General features: G+C 39.4%; 1 protein-coding gene across 1 annotated transcript in view; it reads right to left on the bottom strand.

Annotated features, from left to right (window-relative positions):
* Positions 1 to 14368, bottom strand: part of LOC117425957 (fatty acid 2-hydroxylase-like) — a 39570-nt gene extending 25202 nt beyond the window's left edge. Inside the window, exon 1 of the mRNA XM_034043298.3 lies at positions 13825 to 14368. Within this exon, the coding sequence (XP_033899189.1) occupies positions 13825 to 14100 (276 nt within the window). The 5' untranslated portion in view covers positions 14101 to 14368. The remainder of the gene's footprint in view (positions 1 to 13824) is intronic.
* Between the last annotated feature and the right edge of the window lie 290 nt (positions 14369 to 14658).

The following is a 14658-nucleotide window of genomic DNA, read 5'->3' as shown; positions in this document are numbered from 1 at the left end:
GCGGTCTGGGACACCAAGTGGAATTCCTATCTATAACCCTGTCAATACAGGTGTTGGGATGTACTGGGAATGGGAAGATTAAGGTTGCTACTTCAAATAAAATCTTAGGAATAAATGTATCATATACTACTGTAAAACATCTATCACAGCGTTTCCACTTGGAAAAACTACTTAGCAGTCACAAATCAAAACATCACCTTCATCCCATTGTTAAAGCGATACACATACACGTAGTTATGGAGAATAAATAGGCCAATGTGATTTTTTTTTGTAATTCATTAGGCAGAAAATGAAAGGAAATAGTTTAGAAAATACAAAAAAAAACCACTGCACGTTATGCTTTAATTTCAATGAACACACAAGGCACAGTCAATGAGAATCATGGATTCCTCCAGGAGGAATGAAAGAAGGGGGTGTGAATTGAATCAGCCTATCGCCGGATTCCTCCCTCTCCTTCACTCCTTCAACTTCTGTCTCTCTCCCCCCCCCCCCCCCCTACCCACAAAGCTGGCCGTCAACTGGACCTCACCTTCTCCAGTGCCTGCTGCCCCTCCACCCTCTCTGTCACCCCCCTGGACCTCTCTGATCACTATTTCATCTCTTTTTCTCTGTCTCTCCCCTCTCACCCTGCTCCTCCTACCCCGACTGTCATCTCTCGTAGTAACCTCCGGTCTCTCTCCCCCTCTGTCCTTGCCTCCTCCCTCGACTCCCTCTGTCCCCTAACCTCCTGACCTGCTCGCCCCTCCCCAACCCTGGCTCTCCTCTGCGCTCTGCTCAGCAAGAATCACACTGCGATCTGCTGAAAAGAAATGGAAGAGAACCAAACTCCCTGCTGCCCTAAACCTCTACCGCACTCTCCTCTCCTCTTTCTCCTCTATTCTCTCCTCTGCTAAATGTACTTATTTCCAATCTGTAATCCAAGCCTCCACTAACAACCCACGTGAACTATTCTCTACCTTCTCCTCCCTCCTAAACCTCTGGCACTGCTCTGGCCTGATTCTCCTCCTACCTCTCCAACCGCACTTACCAGGTAACCTGGCGTGGAGCAACCTCCACACCTCGCCCTCTCTCAACAGGAGTCCCCCAAGGGTCAGTCTTGGGTCCTCTCCTGTTCTCTCTCTACACCCGCTCCCTGGGCCCCCTCATCGCATCCTATGGTTTCTCATACCATTTCTATGCTGATGATGCTCAGATTTTCCTCTCCTTCCCCACCTCTGACTCCACCATCCCCTCCCGTCTCTACCTGTCTGTCTGCTATCTCCTCCTGGATGCACTCGCATCACCTCAAACTCAACCTCTCTAAATCCTACCTCCTTTTCTTTCCCTCCTCCTCCTCCCCCTCCTCTGATCTCTCTATCTCTGTTCCTCTGGAATCTACCACACTCTCTCCCTCCTCCTCAGCTAAGAACCTCAGAGTCATCCTGGACCCCTGGCCTGGCTGGCCTCCCTGCATCCGCCACCCGTCCGCTCTAGCAGATTCAGAACTCCGCTGCTCGCCTGGTGTTCTCTCTGCCTCGCTTCTCCAAAGCAACTCCATTGCTCCACTCACTCCACTGGCTCCCGATCACCGCTCGCATCCAGTTCAAGACTCTTGTACTAGCCTACAGATGCCTTGACCAGACTGCACCCAGCTACCTCCAGACCCTCATCTCTCCCTACACCCCCACTCGACCTCTCCGCTCCTCCTGCAATAGAAGACTGGCTCTACCTCCTTTACGCTCCCCTGCCTCCAGAGCCCGCTCCTTCTCCACCCTCGCCCTGCAGTGGTGGAATGACCTTCCTACAGATGTCAGGACTGCCCAGTCCCTGACCACCTTCCGGCGCCTCCTCAAGACTCACCTCTTCAGACAGCACCTGTATAACTCCTCTGTTTTTCCCCCTGGACACTTATCACTCTTCCTTAATGCGCTTTACTTGCTCTTATCTGCCCCCTATTTTACTGCATTTAATCCTGTACTTTAGATTACTGTAATCTGTCAAGTGTTATTTAATCTGTAGTATTTTGTATTTAATTATATCAGGATGCAACTATCACTGACACTGTTATCTGCTCCATTAATGAATCGTATTTAGTCATACTTGTACTTGCTAGAACCAAAGTCATTGTATTTATCTTGCTCTTTATTGTATTATTACTTGTACTGTGATTCTTGAAATTTATTTGTTTACGACTGTAAGTCGCCCTGGACAAGGGCGTCTGCTAAGAAAGAAATAATATTAATAATAATAATAATAATAATAATAATAATAATAATAATAATAATAATAAATCGGTGACTTGCTTTGTTAGCAAGCACGCACTAAGGCAGAAACTGCCAAATCACTCACTCCTTCAATTTCCTGTGCCTTTAAAGGGCGGAGTCTGGAGGCACACTCATTCACTCTTGTTAATGACAGCTAATGTTTCTAGCTGCCCGTCACAGACCTTTTGCTGCCAGTCATATATATATTTCCATATATAGCCACAGACAAAAGTATTTGGGAAGTTTAAAAAAAATGAGAAAAACCACAAAGAAAGTGATTTCTATCATTTCTAATTGTCCTATTGAAAGATATCAATTAAAAGTAGCAATTCAACTTTAAAATAAAACAAATGATTACATAACATGCATAAAATGAAAAACAACATGCAAAAACTAATTTCATACTTTGACAAAAGTATTTGGGCAATCAACATATTTCGTATGAAACCCATTCGTTGCTAATTATTGACAATCATCATGATTGAAAACCAACAACTGATGATAATTATAGAATAAATAAATACAAAATCGTCAACAGCTGAAAAATACATTGGAAATTTGTGATAAAAAAAGCAACACAAATGGTTCAAATTCAAGAGTACAGCAACAATCTCAAAACGGCAGTGATACAACTAAACGAAAAAGGAGTAACTACCAGAGAAATAGCAGAAAGACTTGGTTTACTGAAAAGCATTGTGTGGGCTATTATTGACACACAGGAGAACCTTTGTTAAAAACAATACACAAAAGAAAGCGATTGGAGTTTTCCATTGAATACTTGAAGAAGCCTGGTGATTTCTTCAACCATATTTTATGGTCAGACGAATCCAAAATATAACTTTTTTTCACCAAGAAAGCAACAATATGTTTGGTGGAAGAGAGGAGAAGAATTTAAAGAAAAGTTCCTCATGCCCAGTGTTAAACATGGTGGAGGTTGTGTGATGGTATGGGCTTGTTTTTCTTCCGCAGGCACTGGCGACCTTTGTTTTGTAGAAGGATCAATGAATGCTGCAAAATATCAAGAAATGTTGCACTCCCATTTGTTACCCAGTGCTAGAAGGCTTATTGGACAGAAGTTTGTACTCCAGCACACCAGTGGGGGATAATAAATTATAAACTCTTAATAACTTCCAATGTTAACTAAAACAAAGTACCCATAATCTATATACATCTATCTGGTTTGCAAATATGATATAAAGTGAAAAGGTCCCTTTCCATGACGTATGAAATATTAAGTCTGTATCTGAAATGGTTTATGAGATGTCAACATTTTAAGGCTTAATTGCCTTAATTTTAACATGGCACGTATAGCTGACATAATGAAACTGTACTGTACTGTTGGAAAACATGGATCGAGAATTGATTAGCAGTTTGCTACACATGTGAACTGGCAGAGCTATACTGGTGTTCTTTTCTGAAAAGAGACTAATATTGCAGAATATTGGTTCAAATTGCATGTACTGCTAACAATTGATAAGAGACCTTGCGTCTACAAGCTTCTTGCGCAACATTGACTGCAAGTTAACAAGATAACAATGCTGTGGACCAGAAGGGGGGCCAGGCTCTAAGACTTCAGAGAGATCCAAAGAGATAATGCCACTGGAATCAAAGGGTCTCAAGAGGATAACAAAAGCCAGATGGATGGACCTTTTTGGCACCAGGGGTCTGAAGAATGCACTGAGTTCAGAGGTCGTCACACTAGACTACACACACAGAGACACACACACACACACACACACACACACACACACTCACACTAAATTAAATATATGGTAACAGGATAATGTGTTGTACCTTTGCTATTGGTTAAGTGTCAGAGAAAGAGGAGGTGGACCATCTGTACAGAGGGGTATTTAATGTCATGCAAAAGATTGTAAGAACGAGTATTCTGTTTGTCCTGTACCTGGGACCAGACAACTTGCATATTTCAATAAACCTAACAACTGAGTGAAGAAAAGGACTCTGTGCATTTTCTTGAATCTACTTACTCACCATCCTTTTTTTTTTTTTTAAGTTACATCATGTACCTCACCTCAATAATACATATAAATTATATTTGATATAGGCTATCTGGTGAGCATGAGCATCCCTCCCCCCGATATATTTGGTTAATTTCAATATTTATCCTAACATTAGCACACAAAAAAAAACAGGAGGGAGCTACCAATACAAATGAATAAAAAATGCATGCATACGTACATAAAAAAAACAATTGTTAAAGTCTTGGAATTAACACTTTAACACTTTAAAACACTTTAAAAGAAGGTCCTGTCTGATGTAAAGATTCCTAAAGGGCACCCCTCTACTCCCCCCCGTGTGAGACAATTAGCCTACATAATACTACGTAAGCATTTTTAAACACTGAACATATTTTTTATAACTGCAGTTAAACCTGTAGTTTTATTGTGTGTTTGATGTCGTTGAGTTCAAGGTTCAAATCTGAGGCACAACTGCTTGATCATGTGATGCGTGACATCGTACAGCTATGAAAAGGAACTGAACAATGTGCCAACCTCAATCAGGCTACTGTATTCTGCAACTGTAACAGAGGCTGCCAGGAACCAATGACCCTGTGCACCACAAGCGAGTGTCTTAACCACTGTGCAAAGAAGCTGGGCTTCTATGCATTAATGGTTATAGAACTTTAACCTCATTTCATCTCAACAGGGATATATGTAAAGAGCAGTCAGTTGGGAAAGACAGAAAAGATTTCCACAGTATTCAATCTAATCAGCAACCAGACAACATCGTGTAAAGGTCAAACAATGATAAACAGGTTTCTGCCAAAGTTATAAATTAATTCACCTACCTCAAATTATTTCTATGACATCATAACATCACTTACGATTGTAAGTCGCCCTGGATAAGGGCGTCTGCTAAGAAATAAATAATAATAATAATCATAATAATCTAACAACTTAACAGCCTTATATTCTGCCTACATGATTTATTTTCTCTGGAGTCAGAGATTTGATACCCACCTCTAGGACTAGTACTATTGGCTAGTTTAATACTCATTTCTGCTAGGACGAGGGACATAAGTGGGAGACAATGAGAAGGTTAACCATCTTTGAGGATGAAAGGGTCCTTTCTATTACCCACACTTCCATCAGAAGTCTTGTGCATTTTCTGCATTCCTGCCCCTACCCCTTCTACAGTATCTCTCTTTGTTTTTCTCTCTCCCTCTCTTCATATTTTCTTTGCACTTTTGTTTTCAGTATCAAACTGGGGTTCCCACCAGTTTAATCTACAGGCTACAATCCAGTCAGCAACCGGACCTTAAACAAAGGAATGTTATCATGTTTGTGTACAGTATAATTCCTATTTATAAATAATGCAAAATATGGTATATTAGTATTCATTCACAGCCCTACTTTCATTTTTACCAATTTTGAATTACAAATTCTATTGGACACGGTACTTCTTTCATATGAGTAAGCTGGAAAGCCTGACTTCTGACAGTCTGCAATACTTTGGGCTCACCGATTCCCAGTTTCAAACTAGGTTTACTGTGGTGTGCAGTTTATTGATACAAACAGGACTGATTTCAAAACATATTCAATGTCATAGCAAAAACTGACATACAGCAAGAATATAATCAATATAATGCTCATTGCGGCTGATCTACATACCGTCTCTAAGGAAGCAGTGGGCTCAGTTTATGTAGCATTTAATATGCATCATATCTTTACCAATGAACCAGTTATCAAATACAGTTATCAAAATGTAGGTCAATAATTCTATCAGTTGTTGATTTATCAAAAACAGTATTCAGATAACATACAAACTGGAGCACATAATTGGGTAATTGCACACAAGAATTGTGGTTGTTTTTGTGAATAGTTTTTTTTTAAATATTGAAAGTAATTTTTGGACAACACACACACCGATTTACATTCATGAATATACTATTTATTGTCCTTGTTTTCCATACTTTTCTGTCCATCTTTTAACTGTTTTTACAATAGGACATCATAATAAACTTATCAAGACTACTCATAACTGCTGCTGCAATCTGATGGAAAGCAGAAGTAGCATTCCTGAGTGATCAGGTCAACAAGTTTAGACAAGTTTAGAATCTAAACAACTGAGGTTACACTTTTTTTTTGGTCAGGTCGTAATGTGTCCAGTAATTAACGAGGAAGAGTTGGCTGTTATTATTTTTATTTTTACTGTTGTTATTTTAAATGCCATATTCCCTAACAGAATAGACATTTTTTAAATTTGCACTATATGACAGGATATGCAAGCCGTGCAATCATCATTATAAGAACCAATCAGAGTCTGTGAATTGCCACGTGGTCGCCTATGTCTACAGAAGTCGCTCAGGAGGTTGTTTGGAAAGTTGAGCCCTGCTCTACTTCAAGCAACTGGTTGCAGGGACGTCCACATATAAGCGACTTGGTTGCATGCAACTAAGTTGCGCAACTGATCGCTCAGGTGTGGACCCTCTGTTAGTGTTGGGACCATTCATTTTGTGCCAACTTCATGCTTTTCCAATTACTTTGGTCTGGTGCCCAGATTCATGTTCCCCAGGCTAAATCCAATAGATTTTATAGTAGAGAATGACAGTGAATGGTGTTAAAAATGCTAGTGATAAACAGTGGAGTAGATTATTACCCAATGAAAAGACTTCCTTTTATTCAACAATTTCACTTACCCTTGCTTTCAAAAAGATCAGATACAAATGCAACTGGATTGGTGGGAGGAGTTGATAAATTTAATTGGCAGCTATGGCATAATAGTCTACTGTACAATACATCGCCATGTTTAGACTTCATTAAGGAATTTGCCATTTAATTAAAGAGCAGACGTGAAGAAACTGTGCTCTATGAATAGTGAATGACCCAATGTTTTATTAAGAGACCTCTGTTCCAACACTAAGCACCCCAAGGCAGATCATGCACAGTAGGAAAATGGTCTGGGGGACCCTTCAATGCACAGCCTGCACATGTGACAGAGATTGTCTGTCCTAGATAGTAGTTCATTATGGAGTGGAGCATATACAAGCCTTCCATACATTAGGTCACCCTCTCTCTGCATGCACGGTGCCTCCAGTTTTTCATTAATATATTCAGCTCTATAGGATAAAAGAAAAGCTTTGAAATCATCACCAGAGTAAGAAAGAAGTGAAGAATTTCAGAGACAAACTCCCTTGAAATACACTATCACTTAATAATGCAGAAAATATAATATGTTAAAATGGTTATACATCATTTCAGTGGTTAACAGAAATGTGTGGAGTTTGAAAATCTAAGATAATGAGATTTGCTGAAGTGGCAGGTGTGAGATGGGGAAAACGACTAGGTATGCTAAAACAATTTAAAAAAAATTGACTCAACACTGAAAGGGGGTAGGAATGGGAAACAGGGATGGAAGTTTGTGAAAATATGTCAATCACGTGACACCTAGAGATGTTATTTGAAGACAGTAGTTGACCAATGGTATTGAGTAACAGACAATTGTGTTTCCAAACAAATCAAACATAGTGCACAGACGTTTAGCAACAGCCTGTTCTGTATGCTGTTAACTTCAGGGAATGTATGGGATGGTACATTATGAGGGCTAAACTACAATTTAAAACTGTGTTGCCATTAAATAGTGTGCTAGCTGTTACTGAATATAGAGCAGAAATAAAGGTGTTTGTGGTGCTGTCTTCTGGCAGAACAATCCCCTCAACACCAGGAGACAAGGCGACTAACCTGGACCAGCCAGCCCCGATCGTGTGTGCATAGGAAAGACCAGGAACCCATCTTCACTGAGACAGTGAGAGCACTCACAGAACCTACCCACCCAGCTGCTTTCCCTAATGACTGACACGCTTTGCAGCCAGTTACACGCTTAGGCCCTGAAACACTGCAGAGGTGAAATGACCTAGGAAGTGAAACAATAACAGACTTCCTGAAAGAACGAAAACATTTGAGATATCAATTTTATAAAATAAAAATACAGGTTTGCTATAACAAGTATGCTTCATTCACACCCCCGTTTGTGAGATCTACAATAGCTTTTCCTTAACTCTTTCGTTTGTCTCTTTATAGCCTATGCAACATAAAAATCTTAATTTTCTTTATCCAACAACGGCAAGCACAGGTCGTTTTTGGAAATGATCACACACACACAAAGGAGGGACAACTCGACTTTCTCTCCTACACACCAGCATGGAGGCAGGGTATATGTGTAAACAAACAAGCAAGTATAATCAAAGTTAAACCAAACACCTTCAAAATAAAAGATTAAAACACTTAACACGCAAAACCAGCTCCTCTGTTTCAGCTACTCAGCCTGACCAAAGTCAATTCCCCCCCCCCCCTTTCTTTTTTTTTTAATTCAAATTCCGAACACACTGCTATGAAAGGGCCTGAGGGAATGACACGACACACAAAGAGAAGTATTCATAGAGAATGCCAAAATAACCACATTCAAAATGGCAAACAGAAATATTCCAGCTATTTGGATTTTGATCGGTTGTGGTGAGCTTCAGAGTTCACTGGCACACAACATTCACAGTCCAGCATTCCTTTCAATCTGGAGTACAGTGAGAATAGGAGAGACAATATCCATTTACTGTGGAAACCAAGATACGAAATGTCATTTCATCTGGCTTTCTTTAGCTATTAAAAGAGTAAGTAGCGGGGTTCCAAAAAACATAGCATTACACGTCCCCACGTGTTGCTACAACTGTTTAAATATTGTACCTTTAATTTTTCTTTTCAATGTTAACATCCTGCCAACTTTTTACACATACACATTTAAAGTCAAAGCTTCTTCCAAAATGGCCGCTCTAGTGCACTGATAGTTTAAGGATTATTGCCCACATTGTCAAACAGGTAACACAGTAATAACTATCCATGCCAGAGCACTTGTTATGTGTTTTTTTTTGTTGTTGTTGTTTTTTAAATCTCTCTTCCCAGTGATTTAGAGGACAGAGCTCAACCCCCAGTGCACTAGAGCAGACATTTTGAAAAGAGCTTTGAAACAGACTTTAAAGTTATAAAGGATGTTAACAATGAAAAGAAATGACAGGTACATTATTTAAACAGTGTAGCAACATGTGGGGACGAACACCGCTATACTCTTTAAACACATCAGGATGTGTCCTTACTTAAAGTTCTAAGTAGTTTTAACTTAATTAGGTGATATTCTGACGTATGTCAGGGGTATAAGAGTAAAAACTCTCAAACTTTGTGCTAGTAGTGATTTTAAATTAAGATGATGCAAAAAAATATTCCTAATCTTTTGTTTTATTTTTCATATTTAATATGAGCTCTATTCATTCTAGTTATTTGGACAAAGCCACGCTAGGGTCAGATTTTATGCACTGAGTCTGGCCACCAAGCTTGACGTCATCATGCTTTGATGTAGATTGATCTCAAGGCTGGCAATAAAATACCTTTAGCATCTCCCTTTTTGCATGTGGTTCTCTTTATTAGCTAAATGAATGCATATATGCAGTAGGTCCTTCCTAAATATGATCTACAGGGAACACAGATGACCTGGTTAATGAGCTAGGAGTGTCCAGATCCCAGATAGACAAAATGCTGAATAAATGTGATATGTACATATGGACTTCAACAAACGCCTCTCCTAGGGGCATCACTGTGTTCCCCATGGCTTGTTCCATGCCAAGATTCAGCACTCTGCATCAGCCAGATAAGCCACAGCATGTGTGGCTATACCCCAAGCCCAACAACTTTATGCCTGCCCTGTCTTGTAAACTTTATTAAAAGTTTTACACAATGAGAACAGTCTTCCATTTACAATTTATCTCGGTTTTGCCTTGCTTCATGGTTCTGTCTAAGTATCAGGATGGCTGGCTCTCTTTCAAGGTGGAAAAGCAGAGTTAACCATTTACTGCAGACCCATAGCTCAGCCTAGCTTGGAAGAACAGAAATAATGGAAGCAGCACATCCCTATACATGGTCAGTCAAGTCATTTCATTTTCATTTTGAATGACCCTGTCTTCTAGCTAATAGTGACCTTTTTACGCTGCATATCTCTGAAACATTAGAATGATACACCAGCAGATGTGTATATAATCTCTAGAAATCTGAACGTTGCAGCAGCTGACTATGACACCTCCGAATCTACATATCGCAGAGGGCTAAAGTGTGAAGGGTTTGAAAATATATTTCAAAACATTAGTTACACCATTACATTAAAAACAAAAAGTGTAAAATTACCACCAGGCCAAAAGGGGGACAGGAAATCCTCCACAAACCACCAGTGTTTCTTGAATATCCTAGCAGTACATTTTATATTGTAACAAAATGTGTAACTTAGAATAGCATGCTATTCAAGTTTTTAAACCTTGAACATAAGTGTGACGGGTCCCTGTGTGTATTTGCGTAATTTTATATTTGTTAGTTCAAACGTACTGTTTAATTTGTATAAAGCATGTCGTTTTGTTATTGCTGTTTTTGCAGCATGGATGGGGTTAAACTTCCCCATTCATGCTAAACCCGTGCAGAATGTGACCGTCTCCAGATTGATTGATTGATTGATTGATTGATTGACTAATTTATTATTAATTTGGAGACAGTCACACGCATATGAACTCGCAGCTTTGGCTGATCGGGGAATGTGTTCAGAGGTGGAACGATAAAGTGAGACAGTAAGAACTGAAACTAAAAAGAATATATAAATTGCTACTCGTGCTGGCTTGACACCAGCATGGTACTTGTTCTATTTAGGGTTGTTCAGCGTTTGTTTAGTGTCTGTTTGTTTTGGCCAACGTGCCGTTTTGTTTTCCAACAGTTCTGTTTAAACCTTTTATTGTATTTAAAATATACATGCATCAGCGCATTTTATACCCCAGCCTGCTGTTGATCTCCACTCATTTCCTGGCCCGACAACACCACCAGCCATCCTGGTCCCAATAAGAAAATGTCCAGTTCCAAGTAGCTGATTAATCTCAAATCTTTGGCAGGCTGGGTCTTAAAAGCAGAGGTGGCCAAAGTTGGCCCTTCCTCTCCTGGTCTTTTTTCCAGCCCTGTTCTAAATTGTTTAACTGAACCCATTAAACTTCCATCCAGACCCTGAAGTAGTTCATTATAGCATTCTACTGGTTAAACCTGGAGTGGAATGGCCCTCCAAGACCCTGATTGGACACCCCTGTCTTAAAGAATCACTGTGGCTCAGCAGCAACAGCATAGGTAAGCCATTGGTTTAATGTAGCAGAGGAGCAGTAATTCATAAATCGCCCTGATTTGCATCATCAGGATTTAGGAAGTATTCTGGTGAGGGTCTCCAAAGTCAACTATATTGAGAAAAGCCATCTAAAAGTGATCAGTCACTAAACTTATTTAAAGAATCTAAGAATCAGCCTGTGGTATGTCAGTGTCATGTATGCATCCATAGTTATCTTTTTATCAATAGTTATCCGTATATACCGGTATATATCTGAGCCCGCTGTTAACAGAGCAACAGGGGAATCTTTATATAAATTTAAAAAAAAAAAAAAAAACCTTGTTAGCCAGAATCCAGAAACACTTAAACGGTCAAGAAACATGGAATGCCTTTTTTGTGCTGTGTAATAGGAGCACCCACTTCATCACTTACTCATTAAGTAAACAGTAACAAAAACATGATAAAGCGATACCAAAGGTTTGTGGTAACCAGGGCAAAGAAACTGACAAACAGGTTAGTCAGGTCTGTGTGTTAACTGGATTACCAAAGTTAAAACCAAGCAGAAAGGATGCAGCATATATCATTATATCATTCAGATCAGTACCCTGAAATGGACGGTTCTGGCTCTGGCAACATTGTTATCTGCTATCTTGATAAAAACAGACATCCCAAGGAGATCTGGAATCAGCAAAAAACAACACGCCACTTAGTTCATTTAATCAGCAAAGTCTTTGTAATAAAACTACCGTAACAGAAAATTGTGTTTACGACTTTTTTTTTGTTATTGTTGATAAGAGTGCCTGGAGACAGACAGATAAATGCATTTCATTACTGCATGAACTTAAATTACTAAATGGTTGACTAATCTAATCATTTGAACTTCAGTACACATCTAAATGTCTGAACAATGTCAGTAAGAACAAATATGTGAAATGAACCAAACGATTCTCAGCAGGAACCAGTAAGAACACAGGATACTAAGGTAGGTGTCGAGACAGAGAGCTCCTAGTCGAGGTCAAAAAATGATGTACTACAAGCCTAACGAAAAAGCTTAATATGTTCACAATATGTTTTTGTAATTGAAGTACATTGCAGTCTCACAACACTGAAACAATGCCACCTCAGCTGCCTTACAACTGACAGTGTTATGGCAGGTGTTTATTTTTGTCATTTTTTTTTTTTTTTAAATTTCTATTATACAGTGTATATGTAACACCAGTTTGATATTTCGCCAACCAAAAAAAGCAATTAAACACTTATCTGATCTATTACTGGATGTTATTTGGACATGAAATAAAGACATTCGTGTAATATTACACATGATGATACTTTCTGGAACTGCTTCTGTAATAAAATCAGCTTTGTCTTTTTCACCACAGCCCCGTTCTTTCATATGACTGGGTGCAGCCTCCTTCGTAAACTATGCTTTGGTTGTAATCTTCCTTTATCTCACTCGCTCAGCGAGTCCAACAAGGAAACGCCCAGCTCTGATACACCTGCCTAAAACTGAAAAACAGTACGTGGGACAGGTTAGGCATTTTCAAGTGCCTAACCTGTCCCACTGCACCACAGCAGTACTGATTTTACTACCTTATGCTATTTTATTTGAAATAGCCTGTTACTGAACACAATCAAAAATAAAATTGTACTTCGCACAGCCACTATCCACCCAGCAAAACCCGAAGTGCAACACATATAGGGGCTGAGGGAGAGGAGGATATTCTTTCCCCGAACTTTATGAAGTTTCTTTTGTCGACATTTTTCTTGAGAACGCCCCTTAAGGTACAATGTAGGGTTGGCTGCTGCTTTCACAATTTTTACATATTTTTGGAGCACAATTCAAAATGATTCTTCAGCCAGAGGTTAACCCTTAGGTAGCCTACCATTTACACATAACCACAACCCAACCTTAACAAAAGTATTCACTTGTATTCACTAAATCCAGACAACGATTAACACTGTAGTTAGAAGCAGTCAAATGCTTTAATCAAAAAGGTTTTATTTTAAAGTTTATAATTTTTAATGTTAAAAAAGTCGGATTCCTCATCCGGTAGGCTACGTGTTTCATGTCCACTCACACAATCGACAGGTTGAATTCATTTCCAGACAAAAAAGTATTGACATTTCCAAGTCCATCAAACATATATTTCAATTTCAACTAATCATTTACATCTAATTTACACTGATACCAGTTGTGTTTATTTACATGTATATTTAATGTACAAATTCGTTTTTTTACATTGTTTGTAGTAACGCCAACAAGGTCAGGGTAACAGCCTAACTTAAAATGCATGCATTTGTGTTTGATATAAGTTACATAAACAATTCCCTTTGACTTTGTAAACATATTAGCAATTGTTTATTTACTTGTGTGACATATGCATTGTGTCTGTGTATAAACCCATGAAGTCTCGATTTTGCATTTCATTTTTAATTAATGCATTTTTATTACCTGTGGCTCTGCAGTATCCTTTATCAGGTCTCCTATATAATATTGTTCCATCCACCTCCTGGCATTCTCAGAGTGCCGATGTGGAGGTCCTTCCATCTCCCGGCTCACATCGTTCCCTGCCTGCTGCAAAATCAGAGCTTCTCCGCCTGGGTGTCTTCTGAGAAATCCCGTCACATCGTAGACCCTGCCGGACACAAGCACCCAGCACGACTCCTTAGAGCGGTGCTGAGATACCTCCGACTCCAAAATACACCGAACTGACACAGGAGAGGACATGGACTCACAGACGCCAAAACTGACAATATGAAACTGAGACCCAGAGCGGGCTGACAGTTCACTCACTCTTTCGCAAAGCAGCTAAACTCTCCAGTCACCCACCTGCTCATTAGCATAGGCTCATGAATCATGCAGCATGCACCTGACGCGTTGCTAATAGAGCGCAACTCTATATTAATAATTCAGAAGCACCTGTCTTCTGCTGAACCAAAATCGGCGCTCATTAGAATATGTATTACACAGATGTTGCCCATCGCGGACTGTTTTGCATAAAGCTTAGGTGGTTATCTCGCAATGCAAATGCCTATGGAATCAACTAGCTTTTAAATGTGGCGTGTTAACAAGTTTATGAATGATTTATCGTATCTTTTTTTTTTTTTTTTTTTTTTTTTTTTTGGCAATTCACAATGTCGCCTTGTTTGGTAGTATGACCATGTATCATTTGAATAATAAATCTGGAGTAAACGCTACTATGCTGCCGTTTTTGTGGGAGAGACACTTTCAATATATGTAAGCAAACGTAAAAAATGTCAATGACGTTCGTTCACCACCACAGCT

Source organism: Acipenser ruthenus, chromosome 20 (assembly GCF_902713425.1).
Source record: "Acipenser ruthenus chromosome 20, fAciRut3.2 maternal haplotype, whole genome shotgun sequence".
NCBI classification, from domain to species: Eukaryota; Metazoa; Chordata; class Actinopteri; order Acipenseriformes; family Acipenseridae; genus Acipenser; species Acipenser ruthenus.
The sequence above is the reverse complement of the archived record's forward strand: the minus strand, read 5'-3'. Positions and strand labels throughout refer to the sequence as shown.